The sequence below is a fragment of the Clarias gariepinus genome, chromosome 1 (assembly GCF_024256425.1).
Source record: "Clarias gariepinus isolate MV-2021 ecotype Netherlands chromosome 1, CGAR_prim_01v2, whole genome shotgun sequence".
NCBI classification, from domain to species: domain Eukaryota; kingdom Metazoa; phylum Chordata; class Actinopteri; order Siluriformes; family Clariidae; genus Clarias; species Clarias gariepinus.
The window spans coordinates 9,469,055-9,488,546 of record NC_071100.1 but is presented as its reverse complement, the minus strand read 5'-3'; the positions used below and the strand labels follow the sequence as shown (position 1 = coordinate 9,488,546).

The 19,492-nt window shown below is 40.7% G+C and overlaps 1 protein-coding gene across 1 annotated transcript; it reads left to right on the top strand.

The window, feature by feature from the left end:
• The first annotated feature begins 409 nt into the window (after nt 1–409).
• LOC128515217 (Fc receptor-like protein 4) lies at nt 410–19,196 on the top strand. Its single transcript, XM_053489333.1, has 11 exons — nt 410–416; nt 2,467–2,784; nt 3,098–3,154; nt 3,269–3,379; nt 6,294–6,611; nt 6,881–7,162; nt 13,514–13,822; nt 13,909–14,196; nt 17,231–17,473; nt 17,943–18,047; nt 19,097–19,196. The coding sequence occupies exons 1-11, from the start codon at nt 410–412 to the stop codon at nt 19,141–19,143; spliced, it is 2,085 nt and encodes a 694-aa protein (XP_053345308.1). The 3' UTR covers nt 19,144–19,196.
• Nucleotides 19,197–19,492: the final 296 nt, after the last annotated feature.

Here is a 19,492-nt window from a genome sequence, read left to right as displayed (position 1 = left end):
TATTTCAGTTATAAAATTAAGTAGAGCTAAATCCCTAAATCTTCTTATAAAATATCGCTAATAATTAATGTAGGAATAAATCGTGAATTGTATATATTTAACGGAAGCAACTGCATATGTGGAATGAAACCTGAGATAGTAACATATACGCACTGAATGACACATAGATAGTATGCGCGATCCTTTGCGCCATCTGCTGAGAGAAATGAGAATTGCAGGTTGGAAAAGGCAGGAAACGACATGACCGACGTGCAGCTGTCAGCGATTTAACGTAAATAAGAGCAAAATAGCTTTATACTATGTAAGCATGCAGGGTAATTAAGCTTACAGATCTAGGAAAAGTCATGAAAGGAGGGTCCTGGAATTTGATCGAGTGCAAATTATTATTTTTTTCCTCCATTGCGTTCAAATGACCGGTACTCGGCGCTTCTAGTGTTATTGAGTTGTAGCATCAGAAACAGAGCCTGCAGCAGGAAGTTACATGGTGGCATCAGTCCTCGTTGATTGTACTATGATGATGACACAGACCTTCTGAGCTTGGTGCTTGGCAGAAGACAGGCATTTCAGTGAAACCTTGGATTGCGAGTAACGCGGTTTGCCAGTGTTCCGAAGACGAGCAAAGATTTTTAATACATTTTGACTTAGAAAAAGAACAAGTCTTGGTTTACAAGTACCAAGTATCATGTACTGTATCACGAATTCTCTTCTTGTTTTAATGACGATTGTCATAGGATTACAACTGAGCCAAAAGTTTTTTTCTCTCTCTTACGCTGCGGAATTGTGGGTAATCATCTCCCCAGCTGTTTCTTAGTGCCCGTCTCTTACTACTGTAGTATAATCAACATCCGTGCAGGTGTATACTGTTTACTATAACACTGTGAACACGCGCGTGCGTGTAAAACATTTTATTTTGTTTTTGTATGCATGTGTGTACAGCATGCATGATGAATAAAGCAATAGCAAGTCTCATTAGAGAGGTCATAAATCTGTTTTCTTTCTCTGCTCAAGGCACAGCCTGCTCTTTGTGTCTGTGTGCGCATGCGTCATTGGACACCGTGCTACACACACACACACACACACACACACACAGAAACACTGCTCTCTCTGGATTTTTTTTTAAGGTAAAGTGCAGGTTAATTTGTTTTATTTTTACTTTACAGCAGTGATTCCGTTAATGTGTTGCTTAATCGAGTGTCATTAGAGAGATTTCTTTCATTTATTTTTCTGAGAAAACAGTGTTTTTTTGTGTGCGCGTGTGTGAAAAGAGTGGAGAAAGGGCTAGGGTTGGGTTAGTGTGTAAGACGAGAAGGAGGAGCTTACTTTAGATTTACACACACACACACACACACACAAACACAGACCCTGTGCGCACAAACATAAACAATTATCTGTTGGAGTTTTATAAAAAAAAAAAATTAAAGGTAAAGTGCAGGTTAACTTGTTTTATTTTTACTTTATATTTTATGTTAATTATATTTATGTATTTATTATTTTGGGCTGTTGAACGAATAATTTAGGTTTCAATTATTTTTTCTGGGAAAATTCGATTTGGTTTACGAGTGTTTTGTTTCTTTTTTGGTTTACGAGTGTTTTGCGCTTCCGGAACAAATTATGCTCGTAGTCCGAGGTTGCACTGTATATCACTAACTTAAACTGTAATGAATAATAAATATGCTTAGGGCAAATGTATCAGGGTAAAAGTACACATTTCATTTAGGAAATGTAAACACAAATACAAATATTTCATTACAATGACAATATCTAATTTTAATTTTGATATATCTGTACTTTACTGTATTATTGGGGTATTGGTGACTCAGTGGGATGTTTCTCACCTGCCATGTTTAAGGCCCAGGTTTGATTTCCACCCAAACCCTAACCACTGGATACAGAGGCTTATTCTTTATTTTATTTGCTCTTTTCTATCTGCATATTATAGAGTAAAGTAGTGCTACGTGTGTTTAAAGGAACTTGTATACATTTATAACTTTCATTTATTTAATGTTCAGACCTGAGAAAACTGTTATTAACAACTCAAGTAAATTAAAATAATGTGAGGATTCTTAATAAATATATAACATGACTGTTCATTCTTCTTCTGTACTTCTAAAATAAAGATTATATTATATAATTCAATAAAAATAATTTGATATCTGTAGAAGGTGAGATGTCAAATGTAAAACAGTTATGTGTTTATCAGGGAGATACAGTCTCTCATGTGTGACACACAGACCAGTGTATACAGGTGATTTGACTTATTCAGCTAAAATAAACCACAGATTAATGAGGTCAAGGAGAACAAATACATTTCTAATGCCTTAGTTAATTTCAACTTATTTATTTACATTTTTTTTTTTTTTTAAAGGATCTGTCTTTTTGCCTGATCTTTGAGATATGGAATCATTAATGTGTATATGAATGCAAATGTATAGGTTTAAATATATTTGTGTATTTCCTGTGTAACAGGGACACCACGCCCAGTACTGAGTGTATCTCCACAGGGCTGGCTGACTGAAGGAGACTCAGTGACTCTAAGCTGTGAGGTTACAGACTCCTCTACAGACTGGACATTCAGCTGGTACAGACATGTTCCCTACAGAGACAGTGATGGAGATATCAGGTATAAAGAGGTACTCCTCTCAGACAGCAGCAGAGGATCTCGAGGCTCCTACACTATCAGACCTGTCACTCAGAATCACACAGGAGTTTATAGGTGCAGAGGAGAGAGAGACGGACAGAAGGTTCAGACAGATCACAGCAATTTACAGCCACTATGGATCACTGGTGAGAAAAAATTAAACACTTGTGTGCTGGAGTGATGAATATAGATGTGTAAATAAAATCTAAACATTTACACAGCATTGCTTTAACATATGCAGAATCATATCTGTGTCTAATGTTTTATGTAAAACTCTTTATATTTTCTCTCCTGAGTGAGGAATGTTTACGGCAGTTAAAGAGCTCTAAGCACTGATATAGGATAATTCTTTTTCGTACAACACTGTTTAATTAAATGAGGTTTGAATGTGTTCAGAGTAAATTATTACATAAAAAACAGCTATAATATGTGTGAATTTTGTAATGTTGTGTGTTTAAGGTGAATCTTCTCCAGTCTCTTTGATCATCAATTCCATCAGAACTCAACACTTTACTGGTGACTCTCTCTCACTGAGCTGTGAGGACCAGAGTAAATCTACTGGATGGACAGTGAGACGATACACAGACAGTAGAGGAGTCACAGATTGTTCACACTCATGGTGGAGATCAGTTACAGGATCTACATGTGAAATCAGCTACCTCTTCACATTACACACTGGAGTTTACTGGTGTGAGTCTGAATCTGGAGAAACTAGTAATCCTGTCAACATCACAATTCATGGTGAGTCATGAGTGAGATAATATTAAAGACTCAGGGGTTTTTACTCAGGGAACTGTTCAATAAGTGACCCTTAACTGGTACATCTCAGAAATTTTTTTAACATGTTCTTTAACTGTAATATTATCAGAAGCCAGTAGCGGAATGTCAGTTGAATGTCTCTTGTGAGCTATACATCCTTATCTGAAGAATTTTCATCCAATTCAACACCACTAAACCCTCACTCACTCACTATCTATAACGCATAATCCTCATATTCAGGGTCATATACGGAGGGGCTGGGACTCTATCCCAGGACACGTCATGCACAAGGTGGGCTACAACCTGGACAGAGTGCCAATCCATCGCAGGGCACACACAGATACACACACACACACACACACACACACACACTATGGAAATATCAATTAGTCTAACCTACATGACTTTGGACTGTGGGAGGAAACCGGAGAACCTATGGAGAAACCCACCAAGCACGGGGAGAACATGCCAACTCCATGCACACAGAGAAGGGTATCGAGCCTGGCCGGGAATCGAGCCCGTTCCCTGGAGGTCCAAGGCTACAGTGCTAACCACTACTCCACGTGCTGCCCACCACTAAACACAGTAACACTAACAATTGTCTCAGTGTCATGAAATAGATGTTTTATAAGAGAGATTTATAAGAGCATCTGCCAAATGGCTATAATAATGCAGAGGAACCTTGGATTACGAGCATAATTCTTTCTGGAAGTGGGCCCGTATTCCAAAACGGGCACACATGACAGGCTGATACAGAGAGGGAGAGAAAAAAATGGATCATTACCCTCTAATGAGACTTGCCTTTGACTTTATATGCACACGTGTGTTATAATAAACAATATACGTGCGCTGTACACACACGCTTACAAAAACAAAATTAAATATGTTTTACGCACACACACGTTTTTGGTCACAGTGTTAGAGTAAACAGTACACGCATGCTCGGATGTTGTTTATACCAGTAAGAGATGGGCACCAAGACCCAGCAGGGGAGACGATTACCCACAAAGCCGCAGTGCAAGAGAGAGAAAAACCATTGGCTCAGTTGTGATCACGTGACACTCGGTGTCAAAACAAGACCGCATGCATGATACAACTCGTTTTCAGGTAAAAATTTATTACATCTTTGCTCATCTTGCGGAACACTCGTAAACTGTGTTACTCGTAATCCGAGGTTTCACTGTATAGGTATTTTGCAGACGCTCTTAAAAATCACTTACACTTATTAGAACAAAATCTATTTCATGACACTGAAAATATATATATATATATATATATATATATATATATATATATATATATATATATAGAGTGGAACCTCGGATTACAAGCATAATTTTTTTTCGGAAGCGGGCTTGTATTCCAAAACACTCGTAAACCAAATTTTATTTTTCCCATAAGAAATAATGAAAACTTAAATTATTCATTTTACAGCCGAAAAAATAAATACATTAAAATAATTAATGCAAAATATAAAGTAAAAATAAAACAAATTAACCTGCATTTTAACTTTAAAAAGAGTAAAAATAAATCCTGATGGATAAGTGTTTCCGTTTGTGCGCTCTGGCGCTGTGTGTGTGTGTGTGTGTGTGTGCCCATTCTTTTATTTGCTGCATTGTCGGGCTATAGTACAAACTTTTTTGGGTGAATCCTGAACTTAAATCCAACACTACCCACAATGCATCTCCCGCACTGGACTACACTTCCGTAAACAGCTGTCATATATCAAGCTCTCTCTCTGGCAACACTGTTTTGTCGGAAAAATTAGTAAGGAACATCTCTAATGACACTTGTGTAAGCGCAAACTAACGGAATTGCTGCTGTAAAGTAAAACAAACAAACAAATAAACCTGCACTTTACCTTAAAAAAGAATCGCAACAGAGCCGAGTTTCTGTGTAGACCAGAGAGTGTTTGTGTGTGTGTGTATGTGAAGGAGAGAGGGGGTGCTTCCCACACACACACACACACACACACACACTAAAGACCATAGAGTGTGTGTGTGAACCGGCACAGTGACAAATTACATGCGCGCACACACATAAGCCTTCTGAGCTTGGTGCTTGGCAGAAGACAGGCATTATATCACTAACTTAAACTGTAATGAATAATGAAGATGCTTAGGGCAAATGTATTAGAATAAAAGTACACATTTCATTTAAGGAAATGCTAAAACAAATACTTCATTACAATTACAGTTTTTAATTATGATTTTTAGGTATCTGTACTACACTGTATTATTGGGGTATTGGTGGCTCAGTAGGTTTCTCACCTGCCATGTTTGATTGATTCCCATCCAAACCCTAACCACTGGATACAGTGGCTTATTCTTTATTTTATTAGCTATTTTCTATCTTTATATTATACTGTAGAGTAAAGTAGTGCTAAGTGTGTTTAAAGGAACTTGTATGAATAAGAGTGTCTTTACACATAACTCTTATTTATTAAATGTTCAGACATGAGAAAACTGTTATTAACAACTTAAATAAATTAAAATAATGTGAGGATTCTTTATATATATATATATATATATATAATTCTCAAATAAAGATTATAATATATAATTCAAAGAAAATAATTTGATATCTGTAGAAGGTGAGATGTCAAATGTAACAGTTGTGTATTTATCATTGTCTTATGTGTGACACACAGACCAGTCCATACAGGTGATCTGACTTATTTAGCAAAAATAAATTAGCCATTAATGAGGTTAAGGGGAAAAAATGCATTTCTAACACGTTATTTAAATCCTTTTTTTCTTTTTTCTCCTTTTTCTTTTTTCTCCTTTTTCATTTTTACTATTTCTTGCTTTTTATGTGATCTTTGAATATGGAATGAGTGTTGTGTATGAAGCAAATATATAGATTTAAGTATATTTGTGTGTTCCCTGTATAACAGAGATACCAGAGGCAGTACTGAGTGTATCTCCACAGAGCTGGGTGACTGAAGGAGACTCAGTGACTCTAAGCTGTGAGGTTACAGACTCCTCTACAGACTGGACATTGAACTGGTACAGAGAGGTTCCCTACAGAGACAGTTATGGACGTATCAGGTATAAAGTGGAACTCCTCTCAGACAGCAGGAGAGGATTTCGAGGCTTCTACACTATCAGTCCTGTCACTCGTAATCACACAGGAGTTTATATGTGCAGAGGAGAGAGCAACGGACAGCAGGTTCAGACATATCGCAGTCATTCACAGCCACTATGGATCACTGGTGAGGAAAAATGAAACACTTGTGTGCTGGAGTGTTGAATATAGATGTGTAAATAAAATCTAAACATTTGCACAGCATTGATTTAATTCATGCAGTTATGTTTTAATTTATGTACTAATGTTTGGTGTAAAACTCTTAATATTCTCCCTCCTAAGGGGAGGAATGTTTAAGGCAGTTGAATAGCTCTAAGCACTGGTAGAGGATTATTCTCATTCATAAAGCACTGTTTATTACAGCATAAATAAACAGTTTTGTGACTTATGTTTAAGGTGAATCTCCCCCAGTCTCTCTGATCATCAATCCCAACAGAACTCAACACTTTACTGGTGACTTTATCTCACTGAGCTGTGAGGACCAGAGTCACTCTACTGGATGGACAGTCAGACGATACACACACAGTTCTGGAGTGTCAGCTTGTTCACCCTCATGGTGGGGATCATTTACAGGATCTAAATGTAATATCAGCTCCCTCTCCACATCCTACACTGGAGTTTACTGGTGTGAATCTGAATCTGGAGAAAACAGTAATCCTGTCAACATCACAGTGCATGGTGAGTCTTCATCTCCCCTGCTGGGTCTTAGTGCACGTCTCTTACTGGTATAAACAACATCCGTGCACACACGTACTGTTTACTGTAACACTGTGACCACGTGTGTTTATATTAATTATATATTTTATTATTAATAATATTAATTATTATGTATTTATTTTTTGGGGCTGTGGAACGAATAATTTAAGTTTCCATTATTTATTATGGGAAAATTAAATTTGGTTTACGAGTGTTTTGAAATACGAGCACACTTCCGGAACAAATTATGCTCGTAATCCGAGGTTCCACTGTGATGTATGTATATATATATATATATATACGTGTGTGTGTGTATGTGTTGAGGATCGCAGGTCAAGATGGATCCAAGTGCAGTGGAGCAACTCCTAGGAATTTATTATGTTATGAACTGATGGATGTGAAGTTTGAAACTGGCTTGGAAGCAGGGTTTTTATAAACGTGTTTGTTTCTCGAGCGCTTGCTGCTCTGTATCCGGAAGCTGAGTGTGCAGAGAGAGAGAGAGCAGCGCTCTGTGTGCAGCGTGAGTCTGGAAGGAATGCGAAAGCGCCGTGAGCCGGCAAGAGCGGCTTGTGTGTCCGGTGCAGGAATGCAGAAGTGCAAAGAGCCAGCAAAAGGGCTTTGTGTGTAGTGCAATTGGGCAGGAATGTGGAGACACGGAGAGCCGGAGAGAGAATAGAGAAGTCGCGCAGGTTGATGGCTGGTTTCGTGAAGCTTATTCGTAGTCGAAGGCAAGCAGGGTTCAGAGCCAAAAGAACGAGAGAAAATCTGTGATCCGAGTTTGTAGTCCTTAAAACAAATCCAATGGTCAATAACAAAATCCGTGCACGTGGAAATCCAAAACGTGAGACAATAGCGAGGTCAAGAAAAACAAAGCGTGGTCGGTAGCTAAGAGACAAGGCATGGAATAAACACTGGAAAATTGGTCTATGGAAGGCACACAATAGGTGATCCTTTGTCTTTAAGGCCTTGTTTACACGGGCATTAAAATAGAGCGTTTTTCTTGCATTCGTAGCGTCCGGTGAGCACGGATCAAGCGGCGAGTGTTTTCTACACATAAGAGTCAATGAGAGTCAACGAACGCAAGGAAACTGCTTCTAGTGCGTTTTCTTTATGTTCATTTTACGCTTTGGAGGGCCGGATATATCCCATGATCCTACACGCTATACATAGGAAAATGCGGAAAAGGGCAAAATAACAAAAAATTATTTTTGAAAAACTTACGCGGAAATTTTTTACATTTCTTCATATATCACAAAAAAAACTTCCTTTAATCCGACGTTGTGCAGTCAAAGAGTGAACCCAGTAGCGGCGGGCTTTCATATCCAGTTCCCGACACTGCCCCCACAGGTTAACACACAAACTACAATTTGGGCTGCAGGCTGACGTTAGACAGAGACAAATGAACGCCAGTGTAGAAGTCAATCAAGGGCCACCACAAAATGCGACATAAACGTCTAAGGCGTTCAGAGCACGTTCGTTTATCCAAGAATTTAACGCGCATGTAACCAGGGCCTAAAAGAAACTGTTGATCTTCACACACAACAGTTGATTGGTTTTAAATAAAGTAAAAACTACAAAACAAGTAGAACGTCTCGGGTTACTTTGCTGTAACCCTGTTCCCTGAAAAAGCGGGAACGAGATGCTGCGTGAAAGCTCTATGGAAAACGATTCCTCGTGACCGGTTGTGAAGCACGTGTGTGTCAAACACGCCAAATATTTTGGCATCTATAACCTCAGGCAGGTGACGTCAACCGATGAGGTGCACCTGAAGGTCATAAATAGGCATGAACCGGAAACACCCTCAGGTCAATTTTGTCTGGAGGATGTCCGGTCACGCATGCAGTGCGGCATTGGAGTGCAGCATTTCGTTCCCGCTTTTTCAGGGAACAGGGTTACAGCAAAGTAACCCGAGACGTTCCCTTTCAAAAGCTACACTCGATGCTGCGCGAAAGCGCTATGGGAACGAGAATACCCACTCCGCCGCACTGCAAGTGTCTGGACCCCCAGGGCTGTGTCGTGTGCGCACAGTACCCCCAAGGACTCCTAGACCCCGCGAGCCTGGCATCCAACCATGACGCCTGACCGATGTCTTGCGGAAAGGCAGCCTGCCGCATGCCATGTTTGGAAGCCCCTCTTGCCAGAGCAATAGATGAGGCAAACTTCCTGGTCGAACGGCCCTAATCACTAGAGGCGAAGTATGCCACGCACCTCATAGGCTACAGCACTAGCATCTTTAACCCGACTCGTCTAATGGCGGTGGCCCTTGGGCCGCGGCCCCACGACATATAAAACCCTGCTCTAATTTACGGCCCTGGCTTAAGCATGAGCTGGACACAGCGAATGAAGACCTACTGCTCCGGAGCTAACGGCGGAGGACTGAAGGCTTCGACTGTGGGAGATAGTTGGGTAAGAATGCAGAACGGCTTTTTTTTTTTTTTTGGCAGAAACTTCCAGCACTGTGACAGTTTGGCAATGGACTGGGTCTACATGTTTTATGTCCTGGAATGTAAAAGATCCTGAAGGACAGAATTTGTCCTGTCCTCCTAGGCTAGGGCACTAGCATCTCCAACCCAACTCGTCTAATGGCGGCTGCCCTTCGGCCCCGCCCCCAAGACGTATGAAACCCTGCTCTTATTTACGGCCCTGGCTTAATGCAGAGGTGCGCTGTAAATTGAAGAGCATGAGCTGGACACAGCGAATAAAGTCTTAACTGCTCCGGAGCTAACGGCGGAGGACAGAAGGCTTCGACTGTGGAAGATAGTTGGGCTGGAATGTAAAAGGTCCCGAGGGACAGAATTTCTCCTGTCCTCCTAGGCTAGAGTGCTAGCATCTTTAACCCGACTCGTCTAATGGCGGCTGCCCCTCGGCTGCGGCCCCAAGACATATGAAATCTGCTCTGATTTATGCCACTGGCTAGTGCGGTGGTATACTGTAAATCCTAAGGAGCATAAAATAGACACAGTTAATGAAGTCTTACTGCCCCGTAGCTGTAACGGCGGAGAACAGAAGCTTCGAAGACAACTGCAGAAAATAGTTGGGTGAGAATGCAGAATAGCTCTAGCTAGCCAATGGCAAAGCCTAAGCACAATAGAAAGGCTGATAAGGCCCGTGAATAAGCCTGCAACTAAGGTGTGCTTTCCACCAGCCCCATCAGTCAGCACGTAGGCGAGGAGCGGCTAAGTATGTTCTGAGTGCACTAGGGCAAAAGCCTGAGGTCAACTTTCTTGCAGAAGTTCCAGCACTGAAGCGGTTCGGCAGTGGACTGGGTCAGCATGTTTCGCCATGTCCTTTTGTAGTTTTCCACGCTAGAACATGTTAACCTCCTAACTGCTGGAGGGAGTATTTCAGGGCCAGAAATAGAGTCATCGTTTCGGGGCAATTGATGTGCCACACGAGCAGGTGACCTCTCCAGATCCCTTGGGCTGGGCGGCCATCTAAGGCCGCACTCCGGCCCCTAAGGGAAAAACGTCTGCCATTAGCAACTTGCGACGACAGGACGGACCTAAAGTGGGACCCAGGGTCAAGGACAAGGGTCTGAACCACATAAAAAGGGTATGAAGCACCCGGCGCGTAACCCTTATTACCTCTAGGGATTGGCCCTTGGATGAAATCCCCAGGCACTTAGCCACCACAGAAGCGGTGAAAGTTACTTCCTGCTTAGCTTGAACTCCTTTAGAGTGTTCAAAATGGACTCAACGCGCGCAGGAGACAGCTGTGCCCCCATTGCGGTCGGATCTCACATGACACTCAATGTATGCTTTGTGTAGGAAAGAGAACGCTTTCCGTGGCGTTGAGACTTGATCCTCAAGAAAACGAGGTGAGCTAAGAGGCATGTTGATGCCAAGGCACTAGCTCCATGAAGAGCGTACGAAGCTCTCGGCGCGTAACCCTTGTTGCCTCTCAGTTGCTGGAGGGAGTATTTTAGGGCCAGAAATAGAGTCATCGTTTCAGGGCAATTAATGTGCCACACGAGAAGATGACCTCTCCAGCTCCCTTGGGTTGGGCGGCCATCTAAGGTCACGCTCCGGCCCCTAAGGGAAAAACGTCTGCCGTTAGCAACTCGCGACGACAGCACGGACCTAGAGTGGGACCCAGAGTCAAGGATGAGGGTCTGAACCACATAGAAAGGGTACGAAGCTCCCGGCGCGTAACCCTTGTTGACTCTGGGAATTGGCCCTTGGATAAAATCCCCCGGCACTAAGCCACCACTGAAACCACTCTGGGAGCGGTGACGTTACCACCTCGCCTAGCTTATACTCCTTTAGAGTATGCTTTAATGAGTTCGGCGCGCGCAGGAGACAGCTGTGCCCGCGTTGCGCTCGGATTCCACATGACACTCAACCTTATACCTCGTGTAGGAAGGAGAACGCTTTATGGCGTTAGGGCTCCACCCTAAGAAGTGAGGTGAGCTAGGGCGACGTATTTATGCTGACGGAGGGGTGGTGATGGTGGTGGCTGTTAGGTGTTCGGTTTCCTGAAACACGGCAGGAGGAACCCAAGCAACTAACACTTTGTCCTGAGGATACTGGTTTTCCACAGTGCTTCGTGTTTAAGGAGACATAGCAGGCAGTAGGTCCCCCGCTGCCAGCCTCTCTAAAGGTGCACGAACTTTAACACCTCGGCTAGATGGGTGTGTCACTGGAGACCGCTGCTCTCCGAAACACCAGTGGTGGCGGAGATTGAACCACAGCCTCCTAAGGATGCGGGTCCTCTTTATAGCTTCGTACCTAAAGAGACATAGCTGGCAGTAGGTTCCCCGCTGCCAGCCTCTCTAAAAGGTGCAGCTCTCAGTAGGTCAGTCTGGTATGCCTGCAAAGCCATTGTGTGCAGGGCTGCACCAGGCTGACCCGCTGCCTGAAAAATCTTCTACCACCAACAAAGATGTTAGTCTACACACTTGGTAGGGAGTGTGGATTTTCTCAAGAGGATGAGCTCCCAGGAGAGAGATAGCCCGTGAGCGTCTCTCTGATCTGGGACATCATCATAAAGGACCGCACTTTCATCCATGACATTGGAACAAATCAAATGTCAATAGCACCAAAACACAGGATAAATATGGCTTATTCCATGAAAGAGTTAACTCATGGAGGTCGCCAGGAGGGGAGGGGCCATAATTGAGGCCCCTCCTCCTCCGGCCACCCGACAGACACCGGTCGGCTGACCGTGAGCGTTTGGGGGATTTATTTAATTTATTTACTTTTACCGCGAAACTAACACACCGACTCATCACTAGAGGAGCGCTCTGGAGTGATAGTTTCCATCTCCACGGGAGCGAGAGAGAAAGTTCTTCTTTTTCTCTCGGGAGAGAAAATCGCAATACTTACCTGCTCCCTGAAGCCCGAGAAAGTGTGCTCCTCCCCCAAACACTCAAACAGAAAACGCGAAGATCGCCCCCAGCGAGATATTCTTCTACACGGAGAACGGACTCGTGTCTAACTCGGCCATCTTTCTGGTGAGTAGTAAGACACTTCTATTTTCGCTTTCTGTTAAAAAATGCTTGCACACACGCACACACACAACATGGATCCTGAAGAGAAAATGATCTGAGGGTGTTTCCGGTTCATGCCTATTTATAATGTCAAAATATTTGGCCTGTTTGACACACACGTGCTTCACAACCAGTCACGAGGAATAGTTTCCCATAGCGCTTTCGCGCAGCATCGAGTGTAGCTTTTGAAAGGGGAACAATATTAGATCAACAGATGACCTTCCTTTAATTGTCCATTCCTAGATAGCTAGCAAAGAAAACTCTCATATCAAAGTACAGTAACTGTTAAAACAATGAAACTAACTAACAAACGTGCATAATACTGTAGATTCCCTTTCTTTACCCATTTACTAATCAAACATAGCTAACTATAAACAATCAAAACGAGCAAAATAGAAATCTTTCACATTTTTTGTACTTTCACAATTACTGTAAATAAACTCCACGTCCCTGATAAAGGCATAGTAATGTGCAGTGTTGTATGTTTTCAGGTTCTGCTGCTAACATTACAAAGCTGTTAACAGATCTACTCCATGGTGGCATCTCTTAATGGAGTTTTAATGTTTTCTTCATTAATTTCTTCCCTGTTTAGTATTTGATTTACTATTAATTTCTTTTTGTGTTATCTGTGAGGTATGAAATGACTTTTTTGTATGAAGTAAATTAATAGATTTAAGTATATTTGTGCATTTCCTGTGAATGGGCAACGATGTCTCATTGGTAGGTTTCCGGCTGAAAACTTGTGGCAAACTGTTGTGCGGATTGTGTGGTCTACTGTGGCAACCCCTCAATGGGAGAAGCCTAAAGATTAACAACAATGTGTATTTCCTGTGTAACATGGATAGGGCCCGTACTGAGTGTATCTCCACAGAGCTGGCTGACTGAAGGAGACTCAGTGACTCTAAACTGTAAGGTTACAGACTCCTCTACAGACTGGACATTCAGCTGGTACAGAGAGGTTCCCTACAGAGACAGTGATGGGGATATCGAGTATAAAGTGGAACTCCTCTCAGACAGCAGGAGAGGATGCGGAGGCTCCTACACTATCAGAACTGCAGCTCGTAAACACACAGGAGTTTATACGTGCAGAGGACAGAGAGACGGACAGCAGGTTCAGCCATATCGCAGCAATTCACAGCCACTATGGATCACTGGTGAGGAAAATGACAACAACTTTGTAAGTAAGTTATGCCATAAAAACACAATCATAATAACACGTAAATTATAATGTGTGTTTAAGGTGAATCTCCTCCAGTCTCTTTGATTATCAATCCCATCAGAACTCAACACTTTACTGGTGACTCTCTCTCACTGAGCTGTGAGGACCAGAGTAACTCTACTGGATGGACAGTGAGACGATACACACACAGTGAAAGAGTGTCAGATTGTTCATGGTGGGGATCAGTTACAGGATCTACATGTAATATCAGCTCCCTTCCCACATACCACACTGGAGTTTACTGGTGTGAGTCTGAATCTGGAGAAAACAGTAATCCTGTCAACATCACAGTGCATGGTGAGTCTTCATGTACAGTAGTGTGTTTACTGTTAAAGGAAAAGGGAAATTACAGTTTTATTACAGAATATTCAGCTCTGAGTTGTCCTGGACACTTAACTGTTATTTTGCAGAGATGTTTTGAAATTTCTCCATCTTCCGCAATGGTAATATAACCTAAAGGCAGCAACCAAATGCCAGTTGAGTGAGCCGAATCAGCTACAGTAGAGGAGATAAAACACTAAATGAGGCTGTAATGCAGCTCCACACAGTTTTACATTCCTTATCTAAATTTTACATCCAATTAAACACCACAGTAACACTAACCAGTAACCATCCAACAATAATAGTAACTGTAACAAAGCAGGTCTCACAAGGGGCAGAGCCACACAAAAATATGCTGCAGTGTTCAGAATGGAAAAGCCATTTACTTATGGTTACCGAGCACCGAAAAGTCTTACATCACACATAGATAACGATAAACAAAACATCTAAACCAACAAACAAGCTAAAAAAGTCTCCTTTGTACCATCACAATTACTGTGAGATTGTAAATAAACTTCCTGATAAAGTCATAGTAATGTGCCATGTTGTATGTTATCAGACTCTGCCGCTAACATTACAAAGCCCTTAATAGATCTACTCCATGGTTACATCTCTTAATGGAGTTGTAACATCAGCAGCAGAGCCTGCAGCAGGTACTTACATGGTGGCATCAGTCCTCATTGATTATCATGTGATGATGACACAGAACTTATGAGCTTGGTGTTTGGCAGAAGACAGGCATTATATCATTGTAATGAATAACGAAGATGCTTAAGGGAAATGTATCAGTGTAAAACGTATTATTTAGGAACTGTAAAGGTAAATACAAATACTTTATTAGAATTACAGTATTTACCTATAACTTTGATATATTTGTAATTCACTGAATGGCGGCATGATGGTGTAGTGCTTAGCACTGTCACCTGTGTCTGTGTGCATAGAGTTTGCATGTTTTCTCCGTGCTTGGTGGGTTACCTCCGGGTACTCCGGTTTCCTCCCACAGTCGAAAGACCTGCAGATTAGGCTAATTGGCGTTCTCCAATTGCCTGTAGTGTGAAAAAATGAATAAATGTGTGAGTGTGTGTATATGTGTGATCCACTATGGAGTACCTCAAGAGATGCAAGATGAAGATTTTGGAATGGCCATCACAGTCCCCTGACTTAAACATTATTAAAAATTTGTAGGTAGATCTTAAAAGAGCTGTGCATGCAAGACAATCAAAAAATATTACAAAACTAGAAGCCTTTTGCAAGGAGGAATAGGAGAAAATCCAAAGTACAAGAATTGAAAGACTTTTAGCTGGCTATAAAAAGCGTTTGCAAACTGTGATTTCTGCCAGAGGATATGTTACTAAGTACTGATTATAAAAAAAAAAACTCTGCTCTTTTCCTACACAAATGACATTGTAACGGGTTTGACCCCTGTTGCACGGGCGGCACCATAAAGCACGGACACGAGGTGAGGAGGGAGGACGGAAAGAAAGGAAAGGAATGAATCTGCACGTGCAGGTCTGGTGGCGAGTGCCCTGCTGGCACAGGCTGGTGAACGGTGGGCAGTGGGCAGAGTGGCAGCTTGGGCCTGCCTGAACAGCAGCTACTGCCTCAATCCGCAGCCTCAGACGGTAGTCCTCTCTCCGGCATCTTTCCCCAGTTGGGCCGTGACGTGATCCTCCTTGCGGCCTTTTCCTCTTCTTCTGCAGGGTCACCATTTAATGTTCACACATAGTGTGCTGATTTCTGGGGGTTTAAATAACCTGCTTGACAGGTGTAGTGCGTCTTTTTTGATTGGCAACATGGCTGGGTTGCCTAGCAACTACAGCCATCTGCTGCTGTGCCTGCCTATAAATCTGCCTAGTTGTCTGCAGATTTGCCCCTTGCACGGGTGGCCGTGTTACAAAGCAAAAGTAAAATGTATCCTCTAATAAACCTACTTTAGTAAAGTACGAATATGATTGTACAATAGTGTAATGATATTTACCTGCCCATTGTTTAGTTTGATTAATCAGTCGATATGATGTCTGTGGTTGAGTTGGGTCTTGTCTTGTTGCATCTGCTTTCATCGAAACTGTTCTTGTTTCCTGGTATGTTTAGTTTTTTATCTGTTTTCTTGTGTTAGCATTAACCTTAGTTTCAAGTAGTGATGCCAAAATGAGGCTTCATGAAACTTCAAGGCTTCCCAACTGATTGGTTCAAAAAAAGGTTAATTTGGCATATGGTTAACTAGTGATTAAATAGTTATTGCTCAAGTATGTGTCACAACAAAAATCAATTGTGGTCCATGAATTCCAGATGCTCAGTTACCATTCCAGTTCTATGTAGGTTCTAAAACACACCCACACCATGCTCCTTACAATCATTGGTACTCAATTAATGACAGGGTACTTCACAAAAGAGGCCTCAAATATTTCGTAATAACTCTTGCTACGATGAAACAATCTGAAACAATCTAAAAAAGAAAGGCTACAGTACATACCTTGACATACTGTATGTGTAATCAGTTGCATTTCATGCGATGCTGGAAGAGATCTCTATTCTCTGCCAGACACATTTTGACGCAACTATTCATGTTCCTGAATGTATCGTCAAGGATACCAGGGTGAAATAGCAGCCCCACCTCTGTGTGAGATCATCCACATCCAGGATCTAGAAGTTCCAGTGCCAGCTGGTAAAGGATTGGATGAATTTCAACTTTGTAATTTAACTCCCACTTCTATTCTGTAGCAACTCAGACCTTAAAGAGAAAAAGTCTGTAAAAAATATTTACGTTTTGTAATAGGTACAATAATTAAAGTTTGACAATAACTTCGGGAAAATACTATGTCTATATTTTTTTGTCTATAATGTTTTGAGAAATATATGACTTGGCTGCCTCTGGTTTTATAATACATGTTAAATAGTTACTGTTGTACACAACATACACTAATGATATTTATTTTAAATAATTGTCACCGCAAGTGTGAATAATTATTGAGGTTGTAATCCTTTGTGCTGTACATGTTATTTTATTGTGATCCAGATGGAGATGTGATCCTGGCGAGTCCTGTCCATCCTGTGACTGAGGGACATCCTCTGACCCTACGCTGTTTATATCGCTACACAAATTCCTCAAATCTCCGAGCTGATTTCTATAAAGATGGATCAGTTCTCCAGACGCAGACTACAGGAGAGATTATCATCCATAAGGTCTCAAAGTTAGATGAAGGTTTCTACCACTGTAAATACACAGGAAGAGGAGAGTCACCACAAAGCTGGGTCTCAATCAGAGGTGAGAAATTATTAATATATATAAATAAAATTCTGAACTTCCATGTTGAACACAGTGCATTTACATGACACTACTTATATTGATGTATATGTGAGCATATAATTGTAAAATTATAAATATATGCATTATAAATTATAATTGCAAAGTGTGTTCCCATGCTGTCCACTGTGTGTGTGTGTGTGTGTGTGTGTGTGTGTGTGTGTGTAAGAGAAAAAGAAACTGTTTGTATCTGTTTGTTATATGCACATAGTTTAGCATATTATGATTATTATTTTATATATTATATATTTCTTAATTTTATTTATATATTATGATTATTATTTTATTCAATGTCAGGTCCTTCATGTGTAAAAGCTATTTCTCTCATGAGCTGAATCAGATAAAACAGTAAAGAAGATAGCACACTGTAAAGCATAATGTCTTGTGCATAATGTATTATTATTAATATGATTATTATTATTATATTCAGGATCAGCTCCATCCTCAGTGCTCATGCTGATCAGTAGTGTTGTGACGGCCTCTCCATACCTGCTGGTGACCATCATTCTACTGTTCAAATGTTACAGAGCTCGAGGTGAGAACTCTTTCAGAATGTTCAGATCATAATTTGTTTGTTTATTTAATCAGTTATTTTGCTTCTCCAACACATATCCTTCCATGACTAGCCATGACTGGTGGAGCTGGTGACTCACAATTAGCGATTGAGAGTTAGTGTAATTAACAGGGTTCAAAGTCGTCTTGAATTCTTTTTCTGTACTACAGTATGTAGCTGAATGGTGAGGAGAATACAGTAAGTGGTGATGGTGGTGGACAGTCCTGTAAATCTCATCTGGTTCTCTTTATATCTCCACTTATTCTGCTTTAGCTTTTATCCTCAGACATTAACACCTTTGGGGTTAAATAGTGTTAAATGGAAAGCTACTGTAGTGCACTCCTTCTGTAGGATTTAGAATCCCTTGGTCCACACACCAAGCAATGCCTTTGTTCAGGGGTTATTGGTGAAGTGGTGTGTGATACATATAGTTAAAGAGTTTAGAGGTAAAGAGGTTTTTCTTTTTAAATGTCTGCTGCCACACAATGCCCTCAGGCAGGTAAGCGATAACACCTGGGCGTGTACTTTATAAACTCTTTTTGTGCATTATTCAGTGTGCAGATTAAAATTTTGTGCCATGTGTTTCAAAATGCTGTATATCAAGCTAGCTTAAAGATTCTATTGAGAAAAAACATTGTAAACATTTTTAATATGAAATAGATGTTTTACTTAGAAAGAAACTTTGGTGTAATTATTTTATTTCACATCGAGATCATGCAGTTGGTTATAATAACGCCCCCACTGAGGCACGAGTCAGTCTCTTCCCAAGTTATCAGAAGTAGTATTTAATACAGTAACATGACACTCTAATAAATTGTTTATAATAATTGATAAAGAATCTTTCTGACCTAAATGTTGCAGTTACTGACAATGATATAATGCATGTTGTTAATCTTTTCCTGAAGCACTGGCACTTGTCGCTTCACTGCCAGTCATAATCATTAAAATAAACTCCCTATAAACTGTTTAAGGATAAAATTAAATGCAGTTTAGCAACAACAAACTGTGCTTTTTTTTGTTTTCTTTAACAGCTCAAACTGATGAAGAGAGAATTGAGAATGCAGTTGTGGAGGAGTGAGCAGAGTTTCTGTATAAGAAGAGGATGCTGTGGTGTTTTCTTTAAGAATACTCAGTTACTTATACAGTACAATAATAATAATAATAATAATAATAATAATAATAATAATATTATTATTATTATTATTATTATTATTATTATTATTTGTTGCTTTAATGCCATGCTTTTAATGGCACAGAATATTATAGACTGCTTTGTTATTTAGACTGGATTTGTTTCGCTAAAGCTTGAAAATACTGCTAATGCAAAGGAGAAAGAGAAACTAAATAAATAAATTTCTTAATATTAAAAAGAGAGATAATGTAACGTACATATATTTCTGCTGTATAATTGGGTTTAATTTCAATAT